At 44.1% G+C, this 18,015-nt stretch overlaps 2 protein-coding genes across 3 annotated transcripts in view; one reads left to right on the top strand and one right to left on the bottom strand.

The window, feature by feature from the left end:
* Positions 1 to 1,683: 1,683 nt before the first annotated feature.
* On the bottom strand, positions 1,684 to 13,141 carry COPS3 (COP9 signalosome subunit 3). Of its 2 annotated transcripts, none has more exons than XM_025894512.2 (11): positions 13,000 to 13,141; positions 11,528 to 11,640; positions 11,374 to 11,423; positions 10,597 to 10,689; positions 9,683 to 9,862; positions 8,552 to 8,692; positions 7,055 to 7,228; positions 6,204 to 6,290; positions 5,792 to 5,905; positions 5,150 to 5,230; positions 1,684 to 4,828 (listed from the first exon to the last, which is right to left on the bottom strand). In XM_025894512.2, the coding sequence occupies exons 1-11, from the start codon at positions 13,122 to 13,124 to the stop codon at positions 4,775 to 4,777; spliced, it is 1,212 nt and encodes a 403-aa protein (XP_025750297.1). In that variant the 5' UTR covers positions 13,125 to 13,141; the 3' UTR covers positions 1,684 to 4,774. The 2 variants fall into 2 exon arrangements, with proteins under 2 accessions (XP_025750297.1, XP_017944776.1); XM_018089287.2 differs by having other exon boundaries at positions 10,597 to 10,757; positions 13,000 to 13,129.
* A 3,320-nt stretch (positions 13,142 to 16,461) lies between these two features.
* Positions 16,462 to 18,015, top strand: part of NT5M (5',3'-nucleotidase, mitochondrial) — a 7,770-nt gene continuing 6,216 nt past the window's right edge. Inside the window, exon 1 of the mRNA XM_029957826.1 lies at positions 16,462 to 16,476. Coding sequence (XP_029813686.1) covers positions 16,462 to 16,476 — 15 coding nt within the window. The remainder of the gene's footprint in view (positions 16,477 to 18,015) is intronic.

Raw genomic sequence — 18,015 nt, 5'->3', positions numbered from 1 at the left:
GCCGTGACACCGGACTGACCCACCGGCCGTACCACCCCACCGCCCCTGGGGGGGACAGGCCGGCAGACAGCTCCCCCGGCCCGCCCCGCCGCCACTCGCCAAGAAAGCACGCGAGAAGTGCGAGAAGGAGAGAGAGATGGATGAGGAGGCCCGATTCGTACCGCGGACCGAAGCCGGGACTTTCCCCTAGTCCTTCGAGGGTCCCTTACTCCCCCCGCTGTGCCAGTGGCACGGCCAGGGCCGCCCTGTCCACAGGGGCCGGGCGGAGCCATTACCTTCAGAGAGGGGGGAGATGAGGAGGACCGGAGGCACCTCCTTTCCTCCCGCGCTGCCCCCTTGCCCCGCTGTCAGAGCGCAGAGCGCGGACAGCAGTGTCCGATCACCGAGGAGCCGAGAAGAGACGAGCCGCCTCCTGCGACCCGCCCGGTGCGGTCGGGAGCGAGCGGCGCTCCCCCCGCGGAGTGGTGCGAGCGCAGCGGCGGAGTCACGTGACCGCGGGCTTCCGGGAGGGGCCGGGCGGAGCCCTGAAGGAAGCCGGGATGGGGGGACTGGGACGGGGCACACGGCGGGGTCGGGAATTGTGGCGTACCGCGCTCACAAGCTTCGCCACCGGCTGCCACACAGGCCCTTTCCCCCTCTGTAGCCCCTAGGGCGGTGCCGTGCTCTCCGCAGCCCGGGCGTGACTTCATCAGAGACTCAGCACGCTGGCAGCATCGTGTTAATTCCTTAAACTGCTTAGAATTTAAGATTAGGGCTGATGAAGACTTCAATGCATTGTCTCCTCCCAGTTTATAAAGCAGCTCTATCGAGGTGTTTACACAGGAAGGACAGGGAGCCCAAGTTGTTGAGGTTCTTCATTACAGACCCTTCACTCCATTAAACTACTCCAGTTTCTCCTCAGGGTATCAAATTTAAGTATTAGAGGATTATTTTTCTCTAGGAATCTATGATGTAAAATAAACCAAATTCCATGTGAACTATGAATCTTTTCAGACTTCAAAATAATAAAAGCTCTGGATCCCCCTCTGCCCCTTACAGACTTTTAAATAACCCAATCAAAACAAAAGTAGTTAAGTTTTCAACAAGATAACAGCATAGATCATTTAACTGAGTAAAACTTGTACTCAAATCCAAAAAAGTGCAGCTATTGCTGACACCACTACAATACTCATCTGGATCCAAGCAGTCACACACAGGCTAATCATTATGTCTGATGAACACAATACAGAGATGGTCAGTGAGATGGATTACTGTGGAAACACAGAGCTCAGATATGAATCCCAAAATGGTTTAGGTTGGAAGGGGACCTTAAGGACCATCCCGTTCCAACCCCCTGCTGTGGGCAGAGACACCTTCCACTACACCAGGTTGCTCTGAGACAATAGAAGTGTTCCATCCAAAATCCCATAGCCCATCTCAGACACGGACCTGCAGCAGCACGTCCTAAGGAAGACACACAAATACTGTTCCTACTCAGGATCACTCAGGAGAGCTCAGAGATGCCCAGAGCAGAGCTGGAACAGCTCCTGAGCAAAGGACACAGCCACACACAGCAACCAGCAGCCTCCCACCCATCACCCAGAGTTGCATCCTGAGAAGCAACAGGAACAAGAGGCCCCCCAAAATCTAAGGAAAACCCAGACACAGAAAACCTACAATCTCATTTAAGACAAACTAAGAACGACTCGTTTGTTATCTTTATTTTCCAATAGCACATTTAAACAACTTCTCAGGACTAACCTCCTGGGCCATTGTGGCCACACAAGAGAACATTTCCTAGGTTATACAGATCGCCTATGACAACACAAACACCGGCTGTGCTGCGGGACACGGAAGGGAAGTTGGGAAGGAGGCAGCTGGAGTTACACAGTGGCACGATGGCAGCGCTGTGGGTGTCAGCAGAGGTCACAAACTGGGGCTCCTCGGTGGCACAAAAACAGGAGGGGGGTTGTACACAAACAGCTTCCAACCGTTTCTTCTCAGAAACATTTAGAAGTCTAACAGGAGCTGGCCTAGGGACCCCTCCTGTGGCTACGAATGGTACTTGCATGTCTAACACTGCCTTCAGAACCACCCTTCGTGTCTGTGCTAATTAAGACGCATCAAAATTGGACTCAGACATCAAAGCGTGCACTCAAGTGTTCCGTGGATGACGCCTAAAATGTGGCCATGCAGGATGTGAAGAACCAGCCACAGGACCTCTGAGAGTCCAAGCTCAGAGCAGCACAGCACATACTGTTCTTAGATTTGAGCAAAAGTTCTTCCCTGCAGTAAATACAAATTAAAACCAGAAAGCTCAAGTGCTTTCAAAGCGTCTCAGCTGACCAGCCCATGCAATTAGTTCCAAGATTTGAAGGAGCTGCTTCATTAAAAATCTGACTTAATTTCAGCAGTATCTCAAGACATGCAGATGCCAGACCGTGTGTGTTTATCAAAGTAGGACTTAAAAGCCCTTCCCTGAAGCACTTTAGGTGAATGTTTTATCTACTGATTCTACAGGTGGGACCTGACTCGGAATTTTTAACAGAAATCAGAGATTAACAGCACAACTACCCATGTCAGAAAAGGAATCTCAGCAGTTCTCTAACTTTAAAAGCATTTCCCCTCTTAAAAATCAGATATATAACTTGAATCACTTGAAACTATTACACAGCTCTTTCTGCCATCCTTTTGATGTGAGCGTGGATTTATTTTATCTACTGTAGGCAAGAAAAAAGAAGAGAAAAATATAGTAGCTATTTGCCAGCTGCATATATTAAGTTTGCTTCCAATTCCACAGCTGGAAAGCCATCCTGCAGCTCTCAGCAGGTAAATCCACGCTCACTAATAGGAACTAGTGGTGTAAAAATGGACATTTGTGGTTTTTCTCCAACTCCAGGACACCATCCTGAATACTTTCTCCCCTGGCAAGTGTGCCCTTGGCAAGGAGAGGTGAGCCAGGTACGTTTCTGGATGGGTGGGCTTTGGGGTAGGTTGTTTGCAGTTCTTTCTGTGAGTGCCACAGTGGTTGTAACAACCACCCCACTTGGTGCTCCAGCCCACACCATCACTAATCCACTCATTTAAGACTTCCACGGGAACAGAGAGGAAAATGGTGTATGTTCAGCACTGAAATCACTGCAGCATTAATTAGGAAAAAAAAAAACCTTCAAAAATCATAAATCTCTTTAGTTACAAGACTGGTAAGGCAAGTTATGAATAAACCCAAGATTTTGCTTTAGGATCACGTGTAAAAGTTGCCTCCATGGAAGCCTCTACAGCAGGAAGCACAAGTGCTCAGTGGTGAGCTGCTCACACCACAGACCTACACTGTGTTTGATACTAAATTGCTATTTTGTACTTCCAAAAACACCATGCACCATCGAAACAACCTGGGACACCTCCTTTCACCCACTGTCACAGAGGTTCTGCTAGAATTGAGACACCAGTTTGGGGTGAAAGCCCCAACACTTCTGTATCAGCACTGGAAGCACAAATGGGATATTTTCAGCCACGGGTGACCTCAATACAAACAAACTTCACACAGCAAGAGCCAGAAATGCTCAGCTCCCACTTGGGCTCCTGAAAACAAGCTGCCAGGTTAGCAGTGCCAAGCAGCTCCTAGTCAGGTGTTTCAGCAGAAAGCAGAGGCTGCTGAGCTTCTCGAATTCTGAGTTGATGACAGGTTTATTTCTGCCTGACAGCAGGAGAATTGCACTGACAGGAAGGTGTTTGAACAGTGAGAATCTTCGGATACACGAGAACTACAGAAAATTAAGCAGCCCGTTGATTTAAGGGGTGAAGCACTTTAAAGAATCCAACAACAAAGTTTTAAAGTTTAAAATAGCGAATTAAAAAGCAGGTACCATTCCAGCATGTTATCTCAGAATAAAATCCTGCATTTTGAGAGCTGTTTAAAATTCTATTTATGTTCCATGTAGAAATACTGGTTTCCACCACAGAAAAGCCTCTTGAATACCTTTATGGCAGTTGTATAGGAACAAACATTTAAATTCCTTTCAGTGTAAACAACTTCCTATCTAGAATCCTCCAGAACACCAACATCTTCCAAATATCCTTTTGTTCCGGTCTAATAAGTTTCATCTAAGAGCAAATAATATTAGCAAATATTTTGTACCAGAAACTTAAAATCATAAGCTGCTGTCATGTCTCGTTTCCCTATAGTGATTCCTGCTTTGCAGCAAACTTCCTCACAAGGACTCGCCGATATTCTCATCCTTTTGGGAAGAACAGTTCTTATTTCCTCATTTAACAGACAGCACCAGCTACACCGGCCATATGCAAATTCTCTACATTATGATTTGCTTAAACTCCACCCCTCTGCCCCCACCACACATATAAATCTGCACTTTGAGCCAACTTTAAATACAGAATAATGAACCAGTAATTATCTTGTAAGTGAACCAACACTAGTTTGTATTCTTCCCTGAATAACACTTTTTTTTTTTGCAGAAGAGGACTGCTACAGAAACACAGCAACATTCAAACCCTTTAAAACAAAAGGTAGATTATTTAATGCATTAACGATGTTAATCTGAAGATAAATAAATCCACAACAGACTTTTAAGTTTCTTTTGAGATTTCCTTTTCTTTGCAGAGAATATTTCTGATATTATACAGTACTGAGAGGGTGTTCTTTTATTTTCTTAATGTCCAGGTGAAAAGCAAAGCTCAGTTCTCTCTGCTCTCTTCGTGGAACTCCTCAATGCCCTATTCCAGGCGTGATTCTTTCATAAGCTTTTACTTGAAAGCGGAGTGGTGAGCAACATTAATTTCAAGAATAACTGGATGGTTTGGTCCCTGAGTCATCTTCTTGAGAGCCCATACTCTGAAAGGGAGAGAGTTAGTTCTGTTCAGAAACAGGCCTGAAGGTTTGAGAATGACAGTTCTTTGAAGTTAGCAGGTAGGAAAATAAGGTGCATATGAAAATAACATGCACTTCCTTTCTGATTGAAATCCCTGCAGGATTAATTAGGACAAAACCCCTTCAAAAATCATAAGTATCTTTATGGTGGTTTGTGATGTTTATGCACATATTATTATTAATAGTATGGAATATTAACACTGTAAATAACAACATTCAGTAGAACATACTCACTGCACTGAATGAATCTCTCACATACTCTTACAAGACATCAAAATCAATTACCTTCTGCACAAACTGAGGGTTCACAGTGATCTCTTGATCCATGGCTTTCAGTCGTTCATCAAGCTCTATACATTTCAGCATCTTAAAAATATACATTAAATTGATTACTTTGTCCAGTCTGGACATGATCTTCAAGACATTTCATGGCTGTGCCATGTAGAACCAGTAACTTCTGCCATTGCTAAAGTTCCACGTCAAAATATTCTCATCCCTCATCTCCCAAACAAAAGTGTCAGACCATTTTTAATCCCTTAATTTGGATCCATGACTTCATCCTTTTTAAAGGCCACTGATAGACAGTCCCTTGAGGGTCACCCACAGGCAGGTTATTGACAGCCAGTGGAAGGGATGCTTGAAGTCTAAAACTCTAAAAACAATCTTTCTAATCCATTCAGTTCAAGGATCTTCACATCACCAACAGCAAGCAGCCAGTCTCCTGAAACAGCTCAAGCTGTGCAGGACACAAGAGAGAATATACTGACAGTAACTATGAATGTAAAACCTTTAAATACTGGTACTGTGAAACAGTCAAATAACAATTCACAGTCCTCAGTCTCTACATCTATAGTTACCTAACACTGGCTTCTCTGTTTACAGACTAAGGCTCTTTGGTCAGTATTCCAAAAGCAGTTAAAGATTTACCTCCTGATCAATGTTATGAAGCATAGCTGGATTGTTATATTTTTCAGGATTATCATGGAAACAGACCATACCATCTTTCTGATTAATACTTGCAAAGATTTCACCATCTTCTATCTGAAATGAGAGAGGATTTAATGTAAGTTATCACCAAGAACAGAATTTCAGGTAACTATAACACACACATTCCTTGTGGGATAATCTTTAACTTGGCTGCTTTTACTTTTTAACAGCTTCCCAGAGACACATAATTCACACATTAGGTGGACATCAGCTTTTTAGATATTTTGAGAACAGTCTCAACACCACAGCAGACTAACAGCATTTCCTCCACCCTGAAAAAGAACAACTCAGACCATGTACTGCCAACCCAAACACTAATTTTAGCACAGTTTAGCCAAGTCATAGGTCTTACCATGTGGAGGACGTATTTTTCTGCTTCTTGGGGCCCCGACAGCTGCACTCGACTTGCCATGTCTTGTAATGACAATGTTAAAAACGTCTGAAATTCACAAAGTATCAAATTGTTACAACCAGATGTTAAGAATTTTCCTTGTCAATCCTCTGTAGCCTAAGTAATCTTATTTTGAAAGTCTAATGGGAAGAAACAAGTGTAACACGTAGTTATTACTTATTAAGGGACCATGAGTCAGCTCTTCCTCCAAAGACATGAATTTGTTACACTGTGCACTTATGGGGTCATTACCCATTTCTGCAGTTCCTTTTTACCCCGCACAGTCCTGACCACATCCCTCTCCTTTTTACATGAAAAAGGTGACTGTCCATCCCTGGAATTTCCTTCAAGACATGCCTATACTGCTTTCCTTCTGAGGTTTGGATTAATCCAATCTCTCAGGTGAAGGAGCACATAACTCCACTGCTTCTGCTTTCTCCTTTTATTTCAGACACTTCCAAAATCTGTCCTGTTCGCTTACTCTTCCCTAATGAAGTAGCCTGTAAAGTCCAGCTTTACCATTCTGTGAATAGAGATGAAGGTCACTGGGTTACATTGCTCACTTTTTTGGTTATGTATGAAAACCTCGTGGGCAAACGCCTCTGACAGGTAGACTGAATCACCTTTTAAATAATGCATAAGTAGCCAAATGAATTGCTTTTCTATGTAAAGCATTTTAGTCTCATTTGCTTCAGACACAAACCTCAGTTTTAGTCATTTCTCTGCCACGTTACTACGTCATCACTTTGCTCTAAATGGAATATATTTCAGAGACACACTCTTAGAGGAAAACCACTCACAGTTTCTCTTACCTTGGTTAGCCTCTGAATATTCTTTTTGTAGAGAGATGACAAGCATTGCTTAACCAGCCCCATATTGTTATCCCTTGTGAATGTTTCACTGTGTTTGTTCACCAGATTTCGAAGCTCCGAGGGTTTATTGGTTGAATAAACTTGCGCTAATTCGTGGTAAGCATTGCTAAGAGGCTGCAATTAAAAAAATGAGAACCCTTCTTAAAGAACACAGTGTTCACCCAGCACCACAGAACCTGTTCAGAGCTTTAACATTAGAAGCCATGCAGGCAGAGAAGTAAATTTAAGTAGCTCGAGCATTTCTCATAAAACATACGTGATGCCCATACGTGGCTTTACGGCAATGACAGATCCTCATACACTAAATCTTTATTACTGCAGTATAAGATTTAATAAACATCATTCAAGGACTCTGTGTGACAGTTTTACTTTCAGCAGTCTGAAAAAAAAAAACCCTTAGCTGACCAGCACAAGAAGAAAGCTGAGTTTGAGGTAAGTAGGATATTGCAGTCACTGCCCACCCATTAGATTTGCTTTGCCCTCTAAGACACTCATCCTTGACCACGATGTGTCACAGCATGGAAAACAGACACTCAGGGTCAAACTAGTTCATTTAAATCACCTTAAAATGGTTTGAGCTTGCTTATTAGTATCTGAAGTTTGAAGACTTGTGGAACTCTCCAGAAGTTTGGTCACAAATCAGCAAACTCAGTGTTAAATAAGAACTAATTAACTGTGTGTTATTTACATAGGATAAGAATTCTCCCACTAGCAGTTTTGTCTCCCACCCTACACCTCCTTCTCTGAATGCCTACAGACTCCAAACTTGCAGCTTTTTCAGAAGCTTTTATTCTCTAAAAAGCTGGAGTTTGGGAATAAACTGTTTAGCATTTTGTACTTCAATTAGATGAAGTACAGGTTGAATATTTTCCCAAGGACACTGCATCTTGAAAGCCAGGTGAAATCTGAGTATTTTTAAAATTCTAACATAAAAAGCTATAAAGGGATGTGCAGTAGCAGAGAAGAGAATACTGGTGAGTACTACTCAGCCCTGAAGTTTTTCCAAATTTAAATTTAAAAACCTGTATCACCAATATCACAGAATCATGGAATGGTTTGGGTTGGAAGGGACCTTAAAGGTCATTGAGTTCCAACCCCTGCCATGGGCAGGGACACCTTCCACTAGCCCAGGCTGCTCCAAGCCCCATCCAACCTGGCCTTGGACACTTCCAGGGATGGGGCAGCCACAGCTTCCCTGGGCAACTTGTTCCAGTGCCAGAACAACACAGTTTCCTTCTAACAGATGCAGAAATTGCCAAACAATCTTTACCTACTGCACACTGGAAAGGCAGCATGGGGGTTGTACTCTGGCACACTGTGAATTATTTCTCATGATCTCCAATGTTAAACAGCACCATCAAATGAGGGTAGAAAAAAAAAATCATTTACAAATTCAGATTTGTTGTTCTACTATTTAGCTGTATTCACGAGACTTACCTTAATGAATCTACCAACTATCTGGGAAGTGTATTTTGGTAGCTGCTGAACTTTGCCAAGTAGTATCAAAGAAACTAGGATATACTTTTTATATGATTCCAACATAATATGACTGACTGCCATGGCTGGAGTAGTTATTGCCTAAGCAAGAAAGAAAGAAACAACAGAAATTAAGTATACTCACTGGTAGATCCTGCTAGCTACTGCATTAATAAAAATCTCAGTTTCAGCCTGCATGCAGAAAGGACACAATGACATATGAAATTCTCTTTTGAGCATTGAAGCTTAACTAACTTCTGCCAAAATTAATTATCCAAAAATACCCAAAAAAAGACGGAGATTGTATACAAGCTACTCAAAACATATCACCTTATAGTGATGCCTACCTTAAAATAATCCTGTTCAGATTGAATCAAAACTTCTTTCCTTGCCATATATCTAAAGCTGTACCAGAAATCACCTGCAGCTACTTGTTAACCAGGAATTAAACAGTTCTCATGGAACCTCGATTTACACCAATCCCTAAAGAGGTTTTATAAAGCTATTACATCAGCAGATCTCATATTTAGGTATGAAAGAGGTCTGCAGAATAGGGAAAGGGGATTTTAGTTTGCTATGATTCTGAAACTTCTCAAAAGCTGACCCTTGTTTACAGAAAAGAAAAATGCTGCACCAGCTTATTTTGCACATTTACAGGACTTTCCCCATACACAGAGTTTTCCCAGTTTTGCTATTTTCTTTTCTTTCCCTGAGAAAATAAAATCAGAAAATACTGTAGTAGCCTGGAAGAAGTGTAAAAATCAAATAAAATTAGCAAAGGCTTTAGCCAAACCTGGACTGTTTTTTAAGCAAACACAAAATTGTGTGTCAGCCTGTGACCTGTTTCTGTGCTGCAGTTCTAAGCACGCAGCTGAAAAATATTTATAGTGAGATAAATTTAACATCACCCTTTGAGCTGCACAGCTTCATGGTGCAATAAGGCTGCAAGAGGCCTTCTTAAAGGAAAACACCTCTAAAGGCAGTTTGTTTGTGACAATTCAGAGGTGCTGTGTTCTCTCAGCACTATTACACGTCTACTTTTGCCTTTCCACTGATCACACTCCAGACTTACCACACTTCATTTAGAGTTACCTGTTCATAAAAGTAGAGTGCTCTTTCAAAGTTCTTTAGCCCAGTGTATATCATCCCACCATAGTAGTAGTAGCATAAAAAGTGCTTCGCATCATATGCCCCATTCTCTTTACAAATATCCATCATGTCCACATCTAGATACGGGAGGGCAGGTTTAAAGCATTTTGCTAACAAACAGAGCTACAAGAAAATAAATCAAGTTTTCATAAATTAGCCATTTCCATTCAAATTTCCATGAGGAAGAAGTTGAAACTAAATTAATCAGTACTATTTACTAAATATTACTTCTCCATAGGTGAAAAAGCAGAGCGTGTCAGTAGTGCTGTAACACAGTTTATTCACTGTATCATGGTTGAAACCCCTTAACACAGATTATGAACTGTTATAAATTATCTGACTCTTAAAGAAATTAAACTTTGACAAAGCTGCTTGAAACTCCAGGCCTGCCAAACTACTGTGCTGGCAGCACTAAATATTGCTCTAAACATTCCTGTCCAACCCCAACTCCCAGGAGGCAAGAATGAGACAGGAGTGCAAATCCAGGCCAAAGACACTGAGACAAACATGTCTTTTGTCAGAGCTGAGCAGACAGTAGTTGGATATTACAGTGATATTCCTAAAATAAGCTGTGGGTGACTTTCGGCCCACAAAGAAGGGATGTCAAAGCACCTTCAGAAGTCATCAACAAAACCAAAGACTGGGGATATGCACTGAACGTTTAAAATTAATAATTATTCTGTATATCAGATTTGGACTGTATTTCAGTATATCATATTATTTACTACTGGAAAAAAAAAACCAAACCAGTTGAAAAGCCATTTTTACATTGCAATATGTGAGCATGCATTTCCTCGAAGAGTTATAGGTATTTTATAAGCTTTTACTGCCACAAAAAGCCCTTAAGCTCCCCTTACCTGGCAGAGATCTGCGTGTATTGAGGTCAGCTGGTTTGTGTTCATCTGCATCTTGTCTATGGCTTGTCTGAGAATGCTAATTCCTCGCAGGGGCTGTCAGAAATTACATCTCTTTCAGATAATTTCTCATAGATGGCAGCACATTGGATCTTATGTTGACACTTACAAATGAAAAATAACACTAATTGACAGGTTCCATTAGGTAGTAGTTTATTTGAGGTTCCCTTTTTGTAGGATACTGCAGTCTCTCAATAAATAGAATTCTTGATCTCTGCTTCTACCTCTGGCCAGATTTCACTAAAGTGGCCTGAAAAAGTCAGTATCTTAGCAACAAAACCACTGGTCAAATATTTCTTAATCAAGTTTCCTGTACATTTTAAGGCATCTCATTAAGACCATTACATAACACCAGTGAGAATAACACCAAACCTAGTATCACTGGCTCACCAGTGCTAACAATTTTTGCAGCTCTCTCCTACTCACGCACACATCACCTGAAGAACACTCTTGGTACTACAGATTTAATAGTTTGTGTGACAGAGCATGCTTTTAAGTGACTCTCCTCCCAAAATATTTATCTTCCTTCTTTTTTCCTTAAAGAAATCTTAAAATCTTGGGTTTGTTCATTACCTCTCAGTAGACTGAAAAACTAAGTAGCTGCACAGAAATACTTAATGTAAAGTTAGTGGCAAGTCTTTATGGAGTAAGAGACTGGTAACATCCCCTTTAAGCCTTGGATATGTAGTAGCTTATTTGTAGTAGATGATACTTGCTCACCTGTTTTCTCTCCACAAGGGCATTTGTTAACTGGTGGCACAGGCCAGCAACTAAATACAGTAAAAAACAAACAAAAAAAACACCACAGTGAAAAATCAGTAACACCAAACTATCAAAAAAAGATATATAAAGTCTGAAATTAAACTTAACTTACAAGTGTCTGTTGCATATCTAATGTGTTCTCCATTACAAGTGCTGATAAAAAGCTGCACCTGTGAGAATAATGTTTCGAAGTCAGGGATGCTGGGCATAGAAAACTTCACAAACCTGAAACACAGAAACAAAAGGTTTAGCACTTAATGTCTAGAGGTTAATAAAAAAAGCTACAACTTCATTGCTAAGTCTCTGCACGTAGGTGCTTGCAAACAAATCTGAACTGTTTATGACAGCCGGTGTAAGATTTCCCCAGGAGCTGCACAACATTTGAAAACACTTTTCCATGCACACCCCAATTCTCAATTTAGTGCAAACTGCAATTTAGAACAAACTATGGCAAACAAAAATCATTTTATCTGGTACAATGGTTAAATCATAACAGAAACACTGATGAATTTTAATACTCAGCCACACAACTTCTCTGGACACTTCTGCCTATCCTGCAGCCACCTCCTGCTTGAAGGTGCTCAGGAGTTCTCAACTATTAAATTATTGGATGTTTCTCTCTTGTTAGGAGCCCTTTCCCTTCAGTTCCAGTTTCTCTCCATCTGTGGTGGTTCCTGAGCATCTGTGGGCTGTAGCCTTGCAAAATGCATTTTTACAAGGTGCTTGTGAATTGTAACATCAAGTGCATTTATCTCCATGTGTTACAGTATTGTTCTTCAAAAGGGTAATAGAACAAATACTAGAATTCTGATCTTTCCCTTAAAAAGCAGTTTTAAAATAATAGTGGAACCTGCAGATACTTCACTTGCAGTCAGGTACAGCCAGTTTGAAGTTCAGGGCCTCCCCTCAGCACCCCCAGGGCAATTCAAGCATTATCTTGAACTACAGACAGCAGCAAGAGCCCCAGTGCTGTCCAGAGACAACCCCCCAGGAACTATGATAAACCCCACGTTCCACTGGAATAAAACGTCTCGCTCCGTGTTTACAGTTCAACACACTAATGCCCTGAAAATCAAGTTTTAAAAGCTAATTTTATAACTTTCTGCTGAACACACATGGAAAACACTTATAATAGAATCAAAGAATGGTTTGAGCAGGAAGGGACCTTAAAGATTGTCCAGTTCCACCCTCCTGCCATGGGCAGGGACACCTTCCACTAGACCAGGCTGCTCCAAGCCCTGTCCAACCACAGCAGCAGAAAATATATATGTTTTATAAAAATTTATGTTTTATAAAAACATACACAGGAGAAAGAAATACAGCCTGAGGGAAAATGACCCCCCACATCTTACCATTTTACAGTAATGGCATTTGCATGCTTCAAAGGTTTTTTTCCTTTGAAAATACAAATTTGCCTTGGTATTTTCATTACTAAAACGTGCACCACCGAAGGAAACCAACCCACTGTAAAAAATGCAGATTGAAAACACTTGTGTCCAAAAAAAAAAACATTTGGCTGACAATTCAGCACGTTGCCTGGAGTTTTAATATTAAGATATTTAATTAAAAGCAAGCAACACTTACAAGACAGCAAGAACCCCTAATGAGTGTTCCTGCACATCCAGGGCACCGAGCACTGTATCCAGATGGGAAAGATTTTTTGCTAGCAGCTCTCCACTTTTATTGATCAGTTCACAAAGCTGGGTCATTTGCCCTGAAATACAAAGAGCATCGTTGTCAAACTCTAATTAGAGAACGCTCACAATATTCCCATCCCTCATTACAACCCTATGTAACCTCAGGAAATAGTAGGATCACCTCAAGATTTAATTTCCTTTAATACAATAGGCATTAGTTTTCAACCCACCACATGTTGTTTTTTTTTAATAAAACATACACCAGAGCTTGTTCCTTGCTGCTCCTCAAGCCCTACCCACCATTCAGGTCTGCTCATAAGCATTTTTTTGAACATTAAAGATACAACTAAGTACCTACAACAAAAGGATGTAAAAACCTGTCCTTAAATTTACTTTGTATAATTAAACCCACAACATTTTCTATTTGCACGAAACATTTCTATTTTAATCAGGAAGGTCTGGTAAGCCCAAAAGTCCCTATGAAGAAAGCAGATCCATTCTCATGAACTGCTTTCAAACTCTTCCTCCCCACCTATTAATTGAATAAATTAAAACTACGCCCTTTCGAAGCAGAGTATTGTTTCAATGGTCAATCCTTGGAGATTAGAGAGAAAAAACAAATGTTCTTTCACCCTTACAAAAGTGTTGATAAAATGAGGAATAGTGCTTCCACCCAGAAAGATTTACACTATCCTCAGTTCTATGGCCTTTTCCTTTGAAAAAGGAAAACCAGGGAAGACCCAGCAATGAAGTGACAGAGGGATCAAGAAGTTCCCAATGAGGGACCAGAGCCCAAGAGTGCCGGAAATCCACCCCCAAAACTGCTCCCTCTATACAGAATTAAATCTTCAGGCATATGCATGGGAAGGAACAGGGCTTGTAAAACTCTCTGTGGCTTGATAATGGTATTCAGGCACTGCAAAACCTTAGTTCTAGTAGAGCAATCCATCCACTCAACAGTTCTATCATTCCTCCAAAAAACAACACAAAGAACCTCCTCAAAACAGGCTCTGAGCAACACAGTCTAGTGGAAGGTGTCCCTGCCCTTGGCACAGGGTGGGACGAGATGAGCTTTAACATCCCTTCCAACCCAAACCACTCTGGGATTCTGTGATCCATCCCCGTACACACACACTGAACAACTTAGTCTAAGTAGAAATTCCCACACCAGGCCCAACTAAATGCCCCTTTATGTCACCTCTCAGGCAGCCAAATGCTGACAGCCAGAAACAACCACAAGTACACATGTTCTGTGTGCTCTCATGTCCTCCAGATGCCTGTCTGGGTCTGGATTTACTTTCATAGAATCACAGGATGGTGATTCTGTGAAAGGAAGGGACATTAAAGATCATCTCATTCCACCCCCCTGCCATGGGCAGGGACACCTTCCACCACCAGGTTGCTCCAAGCCCCATCCAACCTGGCCTTGGACATTTCCAGGGATGGGGCAGCCACAGTTTCTCCGGGTAACTTGTGCCAGGGCCTCTTCACCCTCACAGGGAAAGATTTCTTACCAATATCCCATCTAACCCTGCCCTCCATCAGTGTGAAGCCATTTCCCCTTGTCCTGTCACTCCAGGCCCTTGGAAATAGTCCCAGTCCATCTTTCTTGTCAGCCCCTTCAAGTACTGGAAGGCCACAATTAGGTCACCCTGAGCCTTCTCTTTTCCAGGCTGAACAATCTCAACTCTCCCAGCCTTTCCTCACAGCAGAGCTGCTCCATCCCTCTGATCATCTTGGTGGCCTCCTCTGGACTCTCTCCAAGAGGTTGGTTGATGTCCTTCCTGTGCTGAGGACTTTCTCACAGAGAATGCCTACCTGGCTCATCCCTAAAGCCAAACAGTCTCCAAAATGCCAAACAGTCCCTTCTTGAGCCTTTCACATCCCCAAAGCCTTGTGACAGAAAATTCTCCAGCTCAACTACAGGTGTACGAAGAACCATCTTCCACCTGGTTTGTACCAGCACCTTGTAGGTTTAATTTATCTCTTATACATGATACCCCCAGTAAAAATACTCTATATTTAACATGTTAAACCAAAGTCAGAAAAAGCTGGAACTCCACCCAAGAACTGCCAGAGAGAAAACTTAGGACCACAGAGGAAAGCATCATTTTTTGATCAATTCTAGAGATCAAACATTCCAGGCAGAGGAACACTCAAGACCCATCAACATAGAGGGAAAGTTAAGAACCGGGAAAATTAGGAGTTTGGCACATAGGAAAACTAGGAGTTTGGCAGTGAAACGAAGGAATTCTAATCGTGGTTATTTAAACACTTTCTGAACACGTGGTTACGGTCTCAGACCTGTCATACTGTTCCGTAGTGGGTCAGGACTCTCTGTCCATGCTCTGCTTCAAAATGTAGAGCATGGACGCTTGGACTCTTCAGAACCGTATTTTAAACCACTCACTTATCACAACCCGCCCGCTCGTCAGGGAGGTGACAGGCTGGGTTATAAAATCCCAGTTAAAGACCCCGCGGTGCCCGCTCCTCCCCCTGTTTTAAAGGCTCAGATTCGGGTACGACCGTCGGCGCTAAAACCACCCCCTGGGAGAACCGGGAGGGCATCGCCGGCCCCTCGTGGCCTGTCACACCCCCGGGATCCCTCCGGGGCCGCCCCGGATTCACCACACGTCGCCGGCAGCCCCTGCGGGTGTAGACACCCGAACATGAACCCCCCGGCCGGGCCCCGGGATGCGCGCCGCGGCCACCGCGCCTGCGGAGCGCCGTGCGAGCGGCAAGGCCCCAAGCACCGGCCGCCCCCCCCGCCCCCCGGCCACCGCGCGGTCGGCCCGGTGGCCCCCCGCGGCCGCCGCCCCCCCGCGCCCCGCGGCTCATCGCGTGCCCCCGGCGTCCCCCCCGTGTCCCTCAACGCCTGCGCCGGAGAGCTGCCGATAGACGCTGTTACGAACTGCTCCCAGCCACGCCATCTTGGCGGCTCGCGCACGCGGCCGCGCGCCGGAGGTAGGAGGGCGGCCCGGTGGCTGAGGGAGGGGGGGGGGGGTGTGGGGGGGAGCGGGGCGCGCGCCGGCAGCCGCCGCGCCGCCGCGCCAATGAGGGCCGCCGCGGCGCCGAAGCACCGCCCGCCGCCGCGGCCCGAGTCGCGCCGCCTCTCGCAAGGTCGTCGCGGTGGCAACCGCCGGCCAGCGTCAGATGGCGCGGAGGGCCGTGAACCAGCAGTGGCCGGAGGGGGAGAGGTGGTGACGTCATCGGCGTCACCTCCGCGCGACTCGGGGACCCCCCGCGACACCGCGACCGTGGCGACATGGGGACCATCGCGACAGCGGGACCCCCGCCACACGGTCAAGCCCTCCCGAGTGCTGGCACTGCACGAGCAGTGCAGATTTAATCCCTCTTGTCCCCTGGGAACGCGGTGGTTGTCCTCTGATTCCGTGTAATGTTCGCCCGGATGTCGGGGAACGGGGTTTGTTTCCCGCTGGTTGACTCGGTTTATATACGTGGGAGTGTGTTTTCCATCCCTCGGGAGCTTCTGCAGGCAGAGAATGTGTCAGTGCTTCAGTATCCATGGAGATGATGGAAGCCTGTGTCGAGATCACGGAATTATAGACCATCCTGAGCTGGAAGTGCTGAAAATGATACAACCTTTCTAATATTTCTAGTGGCTTTCATGAAACCCTTTAATTAGTTGTTTTAGCTTATGTGTTAGGCCTTAAATCACTTTTAGCCAGCATACAGCAAAAAGTTGTCATAAGACAACTTTTGCGAGACGACAGCTTGGGAAAAGTACTAAAACTGTTAAAAGTTAACCTTTAATGAACAAAGCCCATGAGAGAGAAATGTGATGTTGAAACTGGACATTTGGAAACGAGGACCTTTTGCAGAAAACAGCAGATAAGGAAGAAGACTAACAAAGGCTTGATATTTGTGTTAGAAAATCCCTACCGGGGAAAAAGACACTAGAAAGATGAACTAATTAGCATAAGCAACAAGAGATTAATAACCAGTAGTGGATGGAATACTAATTAATGAAAGGGAATTATGTAATTTAGAACCAATGAACATTAATTAATTTGTTAAAAATGTATAAATACGTGAAAAAGGAATGAATTGGTGTTTATTCTTCCCGATGATTTTTGGAGGTATTTGGCAACAGAAGGGACCCACAAGGATTATCCAGTCCAACTCCTGGCAATGCCCAGGACACCCTAACAAACCCACCATGTGCCTGGCAGCATTGTCCAAACACTCCTTGAGCTCTGCCAGCCCTGGGGCTGTGACCACTGCCCTGGGGAGCCATAAATTTCTATGTATTCCCTCCCTGCTTAGTCAGGAACATCCAGCTGTGTTGAAATCCCATTCCTCGCAGGGAGCAAAATGCCTCCAAGTGGGAGTGAAAGCACAACACAGACTTGAACTTCCCCCGTTTGCCCTCCCAGCCTCACTGCTGGGTTCACCACCCAGCCAGTTCTCCTTCCCTCACTGTGACCTTCCCCAGGTCACCTGATTCCTACAGTGCATTTTCATGCCCTTTCTATGATCCAAGGATAATACATTCCACTGGAAAACATTCTGGACTTGAAAAATTAAATACAGTGGAACTGTATTATTGCTGTCAAGCAAAATCTTTCCTTTCCCAGCTCAGCGATTGCCTAATCCTGTCAGTGCCACTTGGAGAGCTGCCCCTTCTCCATCAGTTTTAACCCTCACAGCACTTTTTGACCAGATCTTTGGTCCCGTGTCAGAACATTCGTGGTGCTGTCGGTGCTTCTTTGGGGTCCCGGAACCGGCTTTTTGGGCTCCGGCTTTTAAGGGTTCCTCACACCCCTGGCCACAGCGTGTCCCCTCCGCGTGAACTGGCAGAAAAGGGTGTATTTTATGCAAAGATCACGTTACTGTGCCCCTACACATCTGCGCCCCCAAACCCCACCATCTCTGCAGGCAGGGACGGGCATGGGGGCAGAGGGCGGGATCGGGGACAGGGTCCGCAGCAAGCGAAGGGAAA

The sequence above is a fragment of the Manacus vitellinus genome, unplaced genomic scaffold (assembly GCF_001715985.3).
Source record: "Manacus vitellinus isolate BGI_N305 unplaced genomic scaffold, ASM171598v3 scaffold_12_pilon, whole genome shotgun sequence".
In the NCBI taxonomy this organism is placed as follows: domain Eukaryota; kingdom Metazoa; phylum Chordata; class Aves; order Passeriformes; family Pipridae; genus Manacus; species Manacus vitellinus.
Note: the sequence above shows the minus strand (reverse complement) of the source record. Positions and strands in the feature narration are given on the sequence as shown.

Excerpts from the sequence above, each read along its gene's own strand:
- COPS3 (XM_025894512.2), bottom strand. The coding sequence starts at position 13,124 with ATGACCCAGCTTTGTGAACTGATCAATAAAAGTGGAGAGCTGCTAGCA. Across the intron at positions 11,424-11,527 it reads TAGATATGCAACAGACACTT|TTGCTGGCCTGTGCCACCAG; the intron begins GTAAGTTAAGTT and ends TACTGTATTTAG. Across the intron at positions 9,863-10,596 it reads TACACGCAGATCTCTGCCAG|CTCTGTTTGTTAGCAAAATG; the intron begins GTAAGGGGAGCT and ends ATTTTCTTGTAG.